At 43.6% G+C, this 14,487-nt stretch overlaps 1 protein-coding gene across 4 annotated transcripts in view; it reads left to right on the top strand.

The window, feature by feature from the left end:
* LOC119961991 (growth factor receptor-bound protein 14-like) overlaps positions 1-14,487 on the top strand; it is a 302,798-nt gene that overhangs the window by 189,918 nt on the left and 98,393 nt on the right. The window contains exons 1-2 of one of the 4 annotated variants that reach the window (XM_038789693.1): positions 128-311; positions 638-794. In XM_038789693.1, the coding sequence (XP_038645621.1) occupies positions 237-311; positions 638-794 (232 nt within the window). In that variant the 5' untranslated portion in view covers positions 128-236. Of the gene's footprint in view, positions 1-127; positions 312-637; positions 795-14,487 lie in introns of those variants that run through there. The other 3 variants (XM_038789689.1, XM_038789690.1, XM_038789692.1) reach the window with 3 other exon arrangements.

Raw genomic sequence — 14,487 nt, 5'->3', positions numbered from 1 at the left:
CATTGTGCTTTTTTTAATGCTTAAGTTTATGCGGTAAGGGAGGTTCAGCCTTTGCTGATTCCTGAAAAGGTAGCAGGTGATTGGGTGAAGCATTTGATGACATGCAGCTGTGGAGTCAGGAAACTGCTGTTAACAGGCAGCACCACATAATCACCTCATTTGAGACTGGTGCAATCGCAGATATCTCCAGCGTGCCCTAATGTGCAAGTCTAACTTACCTGTACAATTATTGTATAATGCAATGTACACATACTTACATTAACTGCAGAGCGGACCAAAATATGCAAGTCTGTTTGTCGTCTTATCTGTTGGTGAGTAAAGCAAATGTAAATAATCAAGATTCGAAAACGGGGAAGTTTGTAGAAGCATTTGAAAGACTTTGAACAATCGTTAAAAAATCTGGATTTTGTATCGTGCGATGCAAATGAATCATGATTTTATTTTGATGCATTTGCACAGAATAACGACACTATTGGGCAAGTTTCTTCTTTGAACTTAGGTAAATGCAAAAATTGAAGAGATTTTAAATTTCAACTTTTAGCAGGTGGCTTAACTGATTCATTCATTTGGCTTGTGTGCAAGGTTTAGTATGTGCAACCAACCAATCAAGCTTATTTTTCTTGGTTTTTATGTGCAGGTAATTAAAGTATTTAATGAGGATGGTAGCAGTCAAGCAGTGGAGGTGCCAAGTGACATCATGGCTCACGATGTCTGTCAGTTGTTCGTACTGAAAAATCACTGTGTCAATGACAATACCTGGACTCTCATTGAGCACCTTCCTCACATTGGAGTGGGTAAGTGTAAGCAATAGTTGTGAAATTCTATTTATTGGAAGATTAATTTAACTTTTTATTTCTTAATTTTGTACTGTCATTCATTATTATATAATTCATTATAAACGAAAAGGTTTTTGAGCATATGCAAGTTATATATCTATAAACATTTTTCAAACATGTCCTGTACTTCCCTTGTCTGGTGCCATTCTTGCCCACCCTTAGACAGGCAATTGTTCAGTTGCACAGAAGCAATTTTGTGTGTGTGATTGTGTGAATAAGAGCATCCATTTGAAGCAGTGTTATTGTCAAATATTGCCAAATGTTGTTGTCCAACCATTTGCAAAAAGCTGCAATTTTTATATGGCTAGTTAATTGGTAATTTTCACTTAACCCATTCAGTGGGATTGTGGCAAACCTAATTTAATCAGGGTATTTTTCACTTAACACATTCAGTGGGATTCTGATTGTATAAAATTAGTGTAGAATTGACAGCCAATTCAATTGTGGCAAATTCTTGCTGAAAAGCATCAGAAAAATAACCTATAGTTTGGGGAAAATATTCCACTTGTTACCCGTTTCTCTCATTGCTCAAAACCACTTTTTTTTTAAATGGGGGAGAAAAAAAACTAATAACACCAGTATTTTCAACGTAAAGTATTAAAATTCTTTGCTTAGTATTTCTTCACTGAATTGAGTTCAGTCCACTGACATCTATTATTTGCATTGAGAGAACATCAGTATGTTTACCAGCTCTCATTAATGAGGATTCAACAGCTTTTTGGGAGACAGTTCTGTAATTTTACTGCCCTTTGTGAGGAACTGCGTCCTTACATTATCCTCGAACTAAAAGCTGAAAATGCTGGAACCACTCAGCCAGTCTAGCAGCATCTGTGGAGAAAAGCAGTTAACTTTTCAGGATGTTGACTGCAGATACCCCTGTGCACCACACCTCCCACACCTCCCAACCCTATCAAATCCTTTACACGTCTTAAACACCATTAGATCGCTCTTCACTTCTCTATACTTGAGGAATACCCAAACCTATTCTCAGCAACCTGCCCTCAATTTAACCCTTTCAGTTGGCTCATTTTTTTAAATGTGGTTAATGTCCCAGATTTTCTGGATCAGTCTATCTAATGGTGTCTGATGTTAGTTAAGCTTAACCTTGCCCTTATGAACTATTAAATGTTTAGCATTGCGAGTTACTGATAATGTTGTAGCAAAGAAAATGGCATTTGGGGCCTGAATGATCAATGAGAGTTAACTGTGTCTCAATTATTGAATAAACAGTGCAAGGAAAGGATCCATTATGTATACCAATTTGGATGTGGAAAGGAAAGCATGATTAGATTGACAGGGGGATACCCTTTTTTAAAAAAAAAAACTCTGCAATGAAAAAAAGGATTGAGACTCCACACTTGTAAAAGTTAATTTCTCTAGAATCAAAATGTAAGAGTATTTGCATTTGAAATGACAACTTTCTGTGCAGAGTTTGTCATATACAGTCTCCTACCATGCATTTTAATGGATTGGCAGATAATGGGATGCCGCTTCGGCAAAGCTAATAGCTCATTGGTGCAACATTTGGAAATCTGTGCTTGGTACAAACCATGTAAAAGACTTGTAAACAATATTGGAGCCCATGAGACTAAAGGAACAATGGCAACATGGATAAAATTTGTCTACGAGAAATAATACTTAGTGGCAAACAGTTGTTTTTGTCGACTGGAGGAAAATATACTGTCAGTGCTCGGACCACTGCTCTTAATATTAACAGTTTATCTCTGGATATGAAGCATCCACTTATTTTATTAGCACTTCTAAAATAGTACTCGCATTTGAGTTATGTATGCAGAGCATAATTTCAAAGCTTTCAGTTGACAAAACACAAACATAGTAAACCGTGAGGAGGATGTTAAAGACTTGTAGGAAAGATTGACTGGCCAATTGGGCAGACATGTTTATTTAAAAAAATAAAAGGCTTCTTGGCCCTTCAAACCTGCTCCCGCTCCATCATTGAATACTATCATGGCTGATCTGCCTCCATTCCAACCTCTGTCATTATCCCTATATTTCTTAATCCTGAGTATCCAAAAATCGATTGACCTCTGAATAAGGGCAATGACTAAGTATCCACAGCCCTTTGATGTACAAAATTGCAAAGATGCACAACCTTTTCAGTGAACAGATTTTCCCCCCTCTGTGGTTACTGAACCTTTTTTATTCTGAGACTGTGACCTTCCTTGCTCTATACCCCTCAGCCAGGGGTCTAGCAGCATTGACTCTGTCAAGCCCCTTAAGGATTTTTGTATGTTTCAATTAGATCACCTCTCGTTCTTCTAAATTTCAGTTAATATAGGCACAGTCTACTCTATCTCCCCTCGTAGGACACTCCCCTCATCCCAGGTATCCAAACTAATGAATCCTCGTTGTACTCCCTCTAAGGTTAGTAGGTGCTTCCGAAAGTAATGAGACCAAAGCTGTGCACAGGATTCCAGGTGTCAGATGATGTAACACAAGGGTAAAATTATTTATTTTGGGAGAAAGAATGAGCGGCTAATATAAACTAAATGGTGTTGCAGGAACTGAGAATTGGGATATACATGCATGTGTCTTTGAAGGTGGCAGGGCAAATTGAGAGGGATGTTCAAAAACATAAATGGGATCCTTGGCTTATAAAGCATAGGGTATGATAAACCTTCTTAAACACTGGCTAGATCTCAGCTCGCGTATTGCTGCCACATTTAGAGTGTCAAAGCCCGGGAGAACATGGAGGTGGTTTACTTGAATGGTATCGGGGATGAAGAACTTTAGTTACTACATTGTGGAACTCTCAAAACATGGGGTAGTCCTCCAAGCAGCTGCTGCGATCCTAGTTGGTGTTCTAACTGGGTGGGAAGTTCCCAGATTGCAACCTTGGCTCAAAAGACTAACATTTTCTTTAAAAACATGGAGGAACAGAGTCAAAGGATCGCAAATAGGTTTTAACATTAAAAAAAAATTAACATAAAGTGGGATTATTGTACAATACTCCTTCTCAGCTCTCTGCCTTCACTGTTCTATACCTTTTTAACTTCAGACTTCATGGAATTGAGTCTGCACCGGCCCTTGGAAAGAGCACCCTACTCTAGGCCAAGCTTCCACCCTATCCCAGTAACCCCACCTATCCTTTTGGACACTCTATAAGGGGGCAATTTAGCATGGCCAATCCTCCTAACCTGCGCATCTTTGAACTGTGGGAGGAAGTCGAGCACCCAGAGGAAACCCACGACACTGGAAATTCCCCACTGGCAGTCACCCAAGGCCAGAATTGAAACCAAGTCCCTGGAGCAGTGAAGCAGCAATGCTAGCCACTGTGCCACGAACAGACTTCTTGGAAACTTCTCTTGACTCTGCATGTTTTTTTTTCTTCATCATCACTGCATGGTATAGCTTTTCTTCTTGAAAAGTGAGGACTGTTCCCACTCTAGCTTTCTAAAACAACTGAACTGCTTCTAACAGAGCTCAGAGCTACCTTCTCTCACTGCCTTCTTTCTCATTACCTATCTCCAACTTCCCACAAATTCTACTAAAGCTACCTACCTCCAACTTCCCACAAATTGCACTAAAACTTACAAGCTTCTGTACTTTTGAGGCCCCAGTTGCTAAGCAACACCCACATGCTTATGCCTTTTATATTTCGCACTGTAGCCCTCTAAGCACAATAGAAATACAGTTGGAATTTGCCAACCCCCACACATAAAACACCTTTGCCAAGCATGAGTCTAACTATAGATTTTACTCTTGCAGACACAGAAATATTAAATTAAGCACACTTAAAACTATACACACATAAAACCATACCTTATTTCCAATGTTTACCAATACAAATCCCTTAACTTTTGTTCTCCTCACACCTCTCCCTTTTGGAAGGAATAAATCTTCATGACCAGTAACATTGGTCTGGTGTTCCATCATAAGTACAATTTTCTTAGTTCACAATAACATATAATTCATAATAACATATGGTACAATATATAATTACAATGATTGAACCAAAACAATCAATTTTAACCGCATGATCAGGACCGACACATGGTCACATTTCAAGTTGCTTCTTGTGTTCGCTCTTGGTATCGTACAGTTGCTTTGTTTGTTCTTTTTGTGATAGTCATTTTTTTTCCCCCAGTCCCATTTCTTTTCAATTCTGTTTGAGCCATGTCAATCACTTGCTCTCGAGTTTGTTCTAATCCTTCCCATTTCATTTGCCGTTCTTCCAACTATTTTTAAATCCGAGTCTCTGATCATTGACTCAAAGATCACTTAATCATAATTACCAATTTTGTTCTTATTGTCCATTACTTTGATACATCAGTATTATTATTGCTTGATCAACTGTATCAATATTCCACAATTGATTTTATAATCCCGGGAACAACATTTTAATTGCGATACTCCATTCCATCCTTCTATTTCTCAAGTTCTGTGCACTTGAAAAATTTTGCTTTTTAATTCTGCATTCAATCAGTTATTTTGATTTACGTTGTTCAAGGCATTTCCCGCAATACTTCTGATCCTTCCAACAAGTTTTAAACTGAAGATCAACTGTTGCCAAGTTTACTTTTTCAAATTTATCTTTTAGACAGTTCCAAATCTTCAACAGTCAAATGTTCCACTTTTCCTGCGTGGTTCTTAATTTTCCCCTTCCATTCATATCTCTTCCTGAGATGTTTTCCTTCATACAATTTGTAATCCAGGAAGTTTCATCATCAGCCACTATTAATGATCGATATGTTCCCATGTACATCAATGATTGATCTGCTCTAGTGTTTCTCAATTTTAATTTGTTTACTTATTTTCTCAGATGTAAAAGGGAAGTCTTCTCCCTTGCTCTCTCTCTCGTAACCAATCCCCCTTTTTCACTTTTTCATTTGAAGGACCATGTTTCATCTCTATTTTTCCCGTGTTTTAAAAAGATGGCAGGAAAAAACGTTTGGTTTCATGGATCGGTTTGTAATCATCGGCAACTCTGCTGCCTGTTGAGATTTTTTGTTCCTTAGCATGCATCCTAATGACCAAAGGAAGTGAACCTTTAAATTGTTCTGAGAGATCCACCACTCAGAGCTTCATATGTTCTTTCCATCATTGCCCATATCCGATGATCAGTTGTTTTGCTTTATCCTCTCAAGTCAGTATGTTTTGTTACACCTGTTTTCTTGCATTTCAACTTCTGCCGGTATACCTTTGTTATGACCCCCTGTGCTAGCTGTCAATTCCAGCCCACTTGACCTGGAGTCACAACACAATTGACAGAAGTATATATCCATGGATCAAAATGATGACGATGAAGACCTTCTTTGACAATGATGTATACACCTCAGTAGCTCTAACAACTAGTCTACTTTGTCCAAATTTATTTTGGAACATCTGTTTAGCTATTTTTTTTTTTGAAAATAAATAAAAAAATGCTTCAACATCCTTTTCCTTAGGAGCTTGTTTGAATTTTAAAAATAAATAAATAAATAAATCCCCACTACCTTTTGAGAAATACTTCCTTCCTCAACCTGCTGTAGTATCTCCTTTAACTGCCAGAAGTTTAAAAAATATTTTCTTCGTTTTCATGTTTTGTGTCTGGCAAGTTACAGAACGATGCTAAACCAACACATTCATAACAAAATGGTATCCCAACAGCAACGGTGGCCGTGAACCCCCCACACCCCTTAAACAGGCATACTTTTCTTGCATATTTGACATACTCCAATATGGCCAAGTACACATTTACAGAAACTTGTGTACAGTTTGGTTCAGGCCTTCCTACGAGCCAGTCTTCTGTGGCTGGTCAGAGTCATGCCTGGCACAAAGGAAGCTGGTTGGAGGTCTATCATCCCTGCTCCAGGACATCACTACAGGAGTTCCTTGGGGTAGTATCCTTAGCCCAACCATCTTCAGCTGCTTCATCAATGTCCTTCCTTCCATCATAAGGTCAGAAGTGGGGATGTCCAGCACCATTTGTGACTGCTCAGCTAATGAAGCAGTCCATGTCCAAATGCAGCAAGACCTGGACAATATCCAGGCTTGGGCTGACAAGTGGCAAGTTACATTTGTGCTGCAGAAGTGCCAGGCAATGACCGTCTCTACAAGAGAGGATCTAACCACTGCCCTTGACATTCAATGGCATTACTATCTCTAAATCCCCTCCCACAGTCAACTGCCTGGGGGTTGCCATTGATCAGAAACTGAACTGGACTAGCCATAGTAATACTGTGGCTGCCAGGACAGGTCAATGGCGAGGAATTCTACGGCGAGTAACTCGCCGCCTGTCCACTATTGACAAGGCACAAGTCTGAGTCAGAAGTGTACTAGAACACTCACATTTGCCTGGATGAGTACAGCTCCAACAACACTCCAGAAACTGAACACCTTCCAGAAACAAGCAGTCCACTTCTTCCACAAACATTCAAACCCTCTACCACTGAACAATGACATCCTTGTGTACCATCTACAAGATGGCACTGCAGTAACTCTTAGACAGCACCTTCCAAACCCATGACCACTACCATCTAGAAGGACAAGAGCAGCAGATACTTGGAAACCCTACCACCTGGAGGCTCCCCTCCAAGCCACTCAGCACCTTGACTTGGAAATATTTTGCCGTTCCTTCGCATTCACTGGACAAAACCCTGGAACTCCCTCCCTAACACACAGTGGATGTACTTGCATATGAAGGACTGCAATTGTTCAAGAAGGCAACTCACCACCACATTCTGAAGGGAAATTAGGGATGGGCAATACATTTTGGCATTACTAGGATGCCCACATCCCATAAACAGTCACAGGATAAAACATTTTTTACACGTGAGACAATTGGACCATGATACAATATCCCTTTAGTTTAACAATTACAGTTATTAAAGATTGCAAGATACACCTTTTAAGGTGCAATGGTCTCATTAACACACCACTTCCCCTTCTAAGCACACCAGATAACTGTGGTCAATACTTCTGAACCCAAGTTACTGTCTGTGGATTTCTTCTCCAAATCCCCCAGATGATGATCATATGACAGTTCCTAAGTTCTACTTGGATGCTTTTAAAATCTTTTCTCCTGACAATGCGTTCCCTTAGCAGTTTCAGCCCAGGTTTTACAAATGACTCTTAATACAAACTTCTCCACTTTAACAGTGAATCCAGTCCTGGATTTTAATAATCTTGTCACAGGTAGGCTTACATTAACACTGCAATGAAGTTACTGTGAAAAGCCCCTAGTCGCGAGGAGAATTCAGAATGTCCAAATTACCTAACAGCATGTCTTTTCTGAACTTGTGGGAGGAAAATGGAGCACCAGGAGGAAACCCACGCAGGCACATCGAGACTCCGCACCGCACAGACAGTGAACCAAGCTGTGAATTAAACCTGGGAACCTGGCACTATGAAGCAACAGTGCTAACCGCTGTGCTACCATGCCACCCTCTTTTTTTTAGATTTACTTTGTTTTATCTGCTGTTACACAAACTCCCAAGATCCAGCCATCGATTTCCATTGTTGTTTCAACTCATGCCACAGGTTGTAGTAAAATCTCCCAAACCTGAAAATCACTTCAGATATCTTTCTGGTGTCTCAGCCTTTTTCTGTGCTCGGTCCGTCTTTACTGAACGAGTGCTCTGTTCCAGTGTCTTAGGTTAAAGACTTCTTGGAAACTTCTTTGTTTCACTAGTCTCCTTTTTTTTGTAATTTTTTTTATTAAGGCATATATAATTTTAAAACAATTATCAAGAGGAACAAATAACACCCACCAGCCAATGTGAATTGCATACAAAGTTCCCGAGTCTCCCTTTTTTTCCCCCCCCCGTCCTTGCATCTGCTGACAACTTTCCCAAAGCAGTCGATTAAAACGGCTGCCACCTCCCAGGCATCGATCCCCTCAGGGCAAACATAATCTTCTTCAGCCTGAGAAACCCGGCCATGTCACTGACCCATACCCCTGATTTTGGGGGTTCCGAGTCCCTCCACGCCAATAAGATTGGTCTCCAGGCTACCAGGGAGGCAAAGGCCAAAACATCAGCCTCTTTTACTCCCGGGTCTTCGACACCAAAAATCTGCTCATACGGGCCACAGTCATATGCACCCTGTGAACCACCTTGAATTGTCAGGCTAAGCCTGGCACACGACGAGGACGTGCTAACTCAACTCGGGGCGTCCTCCCATAATCCCGCCTCTAATTCCTTTCCCAATTCTTCCCATTTTTGCTTTACCTCCCCTATCGGGGTTCCCTCCCATTCCATAAGTTCTTTTATAAATTTCCGAGACCTTCCCCTCCCCCACTCCTGTTTTCAACACTCTGTTGTCCTGTATCCCCTGGGGCAGTAGGTGCGGAAGGGTAGAGAACTGCCTCCATGCAAAGACCCACATCTGCAGGTAGGGGAACCCATTTCCCCTGGGCAGATCAAACTCTTCGTCCAAACATGGAAATCTGCACCTTGGCAGCTGCCCCCCCCCCCCCCCCCCCCCCCCCCCCCCCCCCGGTGCAAACTGATGGTTGCCACAGATAGTTGTCCATACCAACGCCTCCTCCACCCCCATGTGCTTCCGCCACTGTCCCCACACTCTGCAGGCCGCCACTACCATCCAGCTTGTGGATTAACGAGCTGGCTAGAATGGCAGAAGTGCTGTTAGCAGCGCCCCTAAACTTGTGCCCCGACATGAAGCCACCTCCCACCCACTTCCACACCAACTCCTCCCCCACTACCCACTTCCTGACCATTGCTATATTCGCCGCTCAGTAGTAGTTCCTAATTAGGTACGGCCAGCACCCCCCACCCCCCCCCCCCCAACTCTACCCCACTCCAGCAGCACCTTGCCCGTGGGGTATTACCCGCCCAGAGATCACCACGTTCACCCTCTTGTAGAAAGCCTGGAGAATAAAAATTGGTAGGCATTGAAATATGCACAAAAACCTTGGGAGAACCGTCATCTTTACGGTCTGCATCCTCCCTGCCAGTGACAACAGGAGCATATCCAACCTTCTGAAGTCCCTCTTCATCTGCTCCACTAACCGAACCAAATGTCTTCCCTTCACAAAACCCGTTGGGTCCTCCCCATCACTCCTGGCGCACACTCCTCTATTCTTCAAGCCAAGATCTTGGCCAACAGCTTGGCCTCTATATTTAGAAGGGAGATTGGCCTGTGCGACCCGCATTGTTCAGGGTTCATATCCCTCTTCAGCATGAGAGAAATTGAGGCCTGTGACATCGAGGGGGTGGGGGGGAGATACCCTCACTCCCTATCCTCATTAAATGCCCTTACCAGCAGGGGCCCAAGCAGTCCTGAAAACCTTTTTTATAAAACTCTCACTGGGTACCCATCCGGCCCCGGGACCTTGCCCGACTGCATTGCCACCAGCCCCTCCACCACTTCAAACAGCCCAACTGGGCCCCTAGGCCCTCCACCAGCACTTTCTCCACCCTCAAACTCCAGTCCTGCTAACCTGCTTCATCTTCTCCACCCCAGCTGGCTCCGACTTGTACAGCCTGCTGTAAAAGTCCCTAAGCACCCCAGTCATCCAACTGGGTCCAGGATTGTATTCCCCCCTCAGTCCTTCACTTTCCCGATCTTCCTCGCCGCCTCCCATATTCATACACCACTCCTCTTGCCTTGCTCAGTTGCCCCATTGCCTTGCCTGTAGACAGCAACCCAAACTCCATCTGCAGCTTCTGCCGCTCCTTCAACAACATGGGACATCCGAATACCTCCTGGCTACCTGGAGAAGCTCGCTCACTAATCTATCCATCTCCGCCCGCTCCGCTTCTCCCTGTGTGCCCCTATTGAGAAACTCCCCTCTCGCCACTGCCTTCAACGCCTCCCATATTGTAGCTGCCGAGACCTCCCTCGTATCATTTATCTCCACATACCTCTGAATGGCCTCCCTCGCCCACACACACACGCCGCCTCCTCTGCTAATAGTCCTACATCTAACCTCCAGTGCAGGCGCTGCCCCCCCCCCCCCCTCCTTACTCATCCGTAAGACCAGCCAGTGCAGGGCATGATCCGACACTGCTGTCGCTCAGTACCCGATGAACACCACCCACCCCCACCAACAAAGTCCTATCCATAACTTTAAAAAATCAATTTGGGAGTACACTTTGTTTGCATGGGGGGAGAAAAAAAAAAAGAGTACTCCTTCGGTCACGGCTGCCCAAACATCCATGGATCTGCCGGGCCTCCCCGCCGATCAGCGACAGACCGCCACACCCTACCCCATAACAAAATTAACAATCCCGACCCCCATAAACACACTCTCCACCTGCTCATCCCCCACTGTGCTTCCATAAGCTGGCCTGCCCAGCTAGCCTGGTAGCCCCTGCCCATGGCGCCTAGCATCCTAGAGAGTACAGGGGTGGGACAATGCTATCCAGATAGCTCTTTCTAGAAATAGCAGAGGCATGATGGAATGAGTGGTGATCTCCTTGGATCAATCTGACTTCCATGATTTTCTAAAAGTTAATGATAATGTACCAGATACTCCACTCTGATTAGTGGTTAGAGTTTCGGTTGGATAGGCATTGGTTGCATTCTTGTACGGCGAAGCTTTTAAAGAACTTGTTCTGCCTAGGGACCAGTTACTAATGCGACGTGGCGGGATTGGTTTCGGAGCCATTGCTGATTGTGGATGATGATATCTGGTGGGGGGAGGAGGGGGAGTGAGTTGGCCTCTGGTAGGCATTATGAATGGAGTAGGGCTAATCCAAGGTAGCAAACTTGAGGCTGTGTAGTGAACGTAACTCTTTCTAAGGGTTCCCAGTTGACTATTGAAAATGTAGATTGTGGGATGTTAAATTCTGTATTATCAGTGGCTCAGTTCAAGAAAGGGCCAGTAGATTGATAACTAAACTTGGACCATCAGATTTTTAGAATGGCATAGACTTTCAGTTTACGAAACCAGTGCAGGAGTACAATATACAAAGCTAGATTGGATGGCACAAAATGAGTGCAGATTTGCAGAAAGCTTTGAAATGGGGACTGGAAGCTAGCTATGTGTGACAACCAAGGTGAGCAGCATTACGGGATGTGTCTTCCAGGCACTTTCCAGGAATTGGTTTGATCAATTTTGGTGCTACAGGGTTATGTGAGTCAACTCCCAGGCACCACCTGTAGCCCTACCGTACCAGCATGAATAGTGGGATAAGGAGGAAATGGAATCTGGCAGTGTGAACCTGAAAGTTGGGGAAGATGAATGCTTAAAACGCTGTATAGATCAGCAGCTGAAACTGGGACCTATCTGCTTGAAGACGGAACTGATCTCAGGATGAACCTGGTATACCATTGAAGAGAATAGAGCAATTATATTTTTAAATGTATCAATTACATGCAATTATAGGCACTTGATTCTTCCACTGTGGTCCCTTTTATTACTGCAGCTCAGTTTATGGTAATTTTCTACTAACCAGGAAAATACATAACTTATTAACCTTGTCATATAGGGACATGGGTGAAGTTCAACTTCTGCACCTAACTGAGATAGAACATAGGACATTACAGCGCAGTACAGGCCCTTTGGCCCTCGATGTTGCGCCGACCTGTGAAACCACTCTAAAGCCCATCTACGCGATTCCCTTAACATCCATATGTTTATCCAATGACCGTTTAAATGCCCTTAATGTTGGCGAGTCCACTACAGTTGCAGGCAGGGCATTCCACGCCCTTACTAATCTCTGAGTAAAGAACCTACCTCTGACATCTGTCCTATATCTGGGGCTGGTTTAGCTCACCAGGCTAAATCGCTGGCTTTTAAAGCAGACCAAGGCAGGCCAGCAGCACGGTTCGATTCCCGTACCAGCCTCCCCGGACAGGCGCCGGAATGTGGCGACTAGGGGCTTTTCACAGTAACTTCATTGAAGCCTACTCGTGACAATAAGCGATTTTCATATCTATCTCCCCTCCATTTAAAGCTGTGTCCCCTCATGCTGGACATCACCATCCGAGGAAAAAGGCTCTCATAATCCTCTGATCATCTTGTATGCCTCAATTAAGTCACCTCTTCTTCTCTCTAACGAAAACAGCCTCAAGTCCTTCAGCCTTTCCTCATAAGATCTTCCCTCCATACCAGGCAACATCCTTGTAAATCTCCTCTGTACCCTTTCCAATGCTCACACATCCTTCCTATAATGTGGCGACCAGAACTGCACGCAATACTCCAAATGCGGCCGCTGTACAACTGCAACATGACCTCTTGGCTCCGAAACTCAATCCCTCTACCAATAAAAGCTAACACACCATACGCCTTCTTAACCCTATTAACCTGGGTGGCAACTTTCAGGGATCTATGTACATGGACACTAAGGTCTCTCTGCTCATCCACACTACCAAGAATCTTACCATTAGCCCAGTACTCTGTCTTCCTGTTATTCCTTCCAAAATGAATCACCTCACACTTTTCTGCATTAAACTCCATTTGCCACCTGTCAGCCCAGCTTTGCAGCTTATCTATGTCCCTCTGTAACTTGTAACATCCTTCCGCACTGTCCACAACTCCACCGACTTTAGTGTCATCTGCAAATTTACTCGCCCATCCTCCTTGAGGTCATTTATAAAAATGACACACACCAGTGGCCCCAAAACAGATCCTTGTGGTACCTCACTAGTAACTCCAGGCTGAACATTTCCCATCAACAACCACCCTTTGTCTTCTCACAATAGAAGTAAGGCTCACTGGTCTATAGTTACCGGGGCTATCTCTATTCCACTTCTTGAACAAGGGGACAACATTTGCTATCCTCCAGTCTTCTGGCACTATTCCTGGAGACAATGATGACATAAAGATCAAAGCCAAAGGCTCAGCAATCTCCTGCCTAGCTTTCCAGAGAATCCTAGGATAAATCCCATACAGCCCAGGGGATTTATCTATTTTCAAACTTTCCAGAATCGCTAACACCTCCTCCTTATGAACCTCAAGCCCTTCTAGTTTAGTAGCCTGTATCTCAGTATTCTCCTCGACAACATTGTCTTTTTCCTGTGTGAATACTGATGAAAAATATTCATTTAGCACCTCTTCTTCTATCTCCTCGGACTCCACTCACAACTTCCCACTACTGTCCTTGACTGGCCCTACTCTTACCCTAGTCATTCTTTTATTCCTGACATATCTATAGAAAGCTTTAGGGTTATCCTTGATCCCACCTGCCAAAGACTTCTCATGTCCCCTCCTGGCTCTTCTTAGCTCTCTCTTCCTTCCTTCCTTTCTTCCTTCCTTGCTAACTTGTAACTCTCGAGCGCCCTAACTGAACCTTCACGTCTCATCATTACATAAGCCTCCTTCTTCCTCTTGACAAGTGATTCAACTGCTTTAGTAAACCACAGTTCCCTCGCTCGACCACTTCCTGCCTGCCTGACAGGTACACACTTATCAAGGACACGCAGTAGCTGTTCCTTGAACAAGCTCCACATTTCAATTGTGCCCATCCCCTGCAGTTTCCCTCCCCATCCGATGCATCCTAAGTCTTGCCTCATCGCATCATAATTGTCTTTCCCCCAGCTATAACTCTTGCCCTGCGGTATATACCTATCACTTTCCATCGCTAAAGTAAACGTAAGTGAATTGTGGTCACTATCACAAGTGCTCACCTACCTCCAAATCTAGCACCTGTCCTGGTTCATTACCCAGTGCCAAATCCAATATGGCCTCCCCTCTCTTTGGCCTATCTACATACTGTGTCAGGAAACCCTCCTGCACACATTG

This window comes from Scyliorhinus canicula, chromosome 2 (genome assembly GCF_902713615.1).
Source record: "Scyliorhinus canicula chromosome 2, sScyCan1.1, whole genome shotgun sequence".
NCBI lineage: Eukaryota > Metazoa > Chordata > Chondrichthyes > Carcharhiniformes > Scyliorhinidae > Scyliorhinus > Scyliorhinus canicula.
The sequence above is the reverse complement of the archived record's forward strand: the minus strand, read 5'-3'. Positions and strand labels throughout refer to the sequence as shown.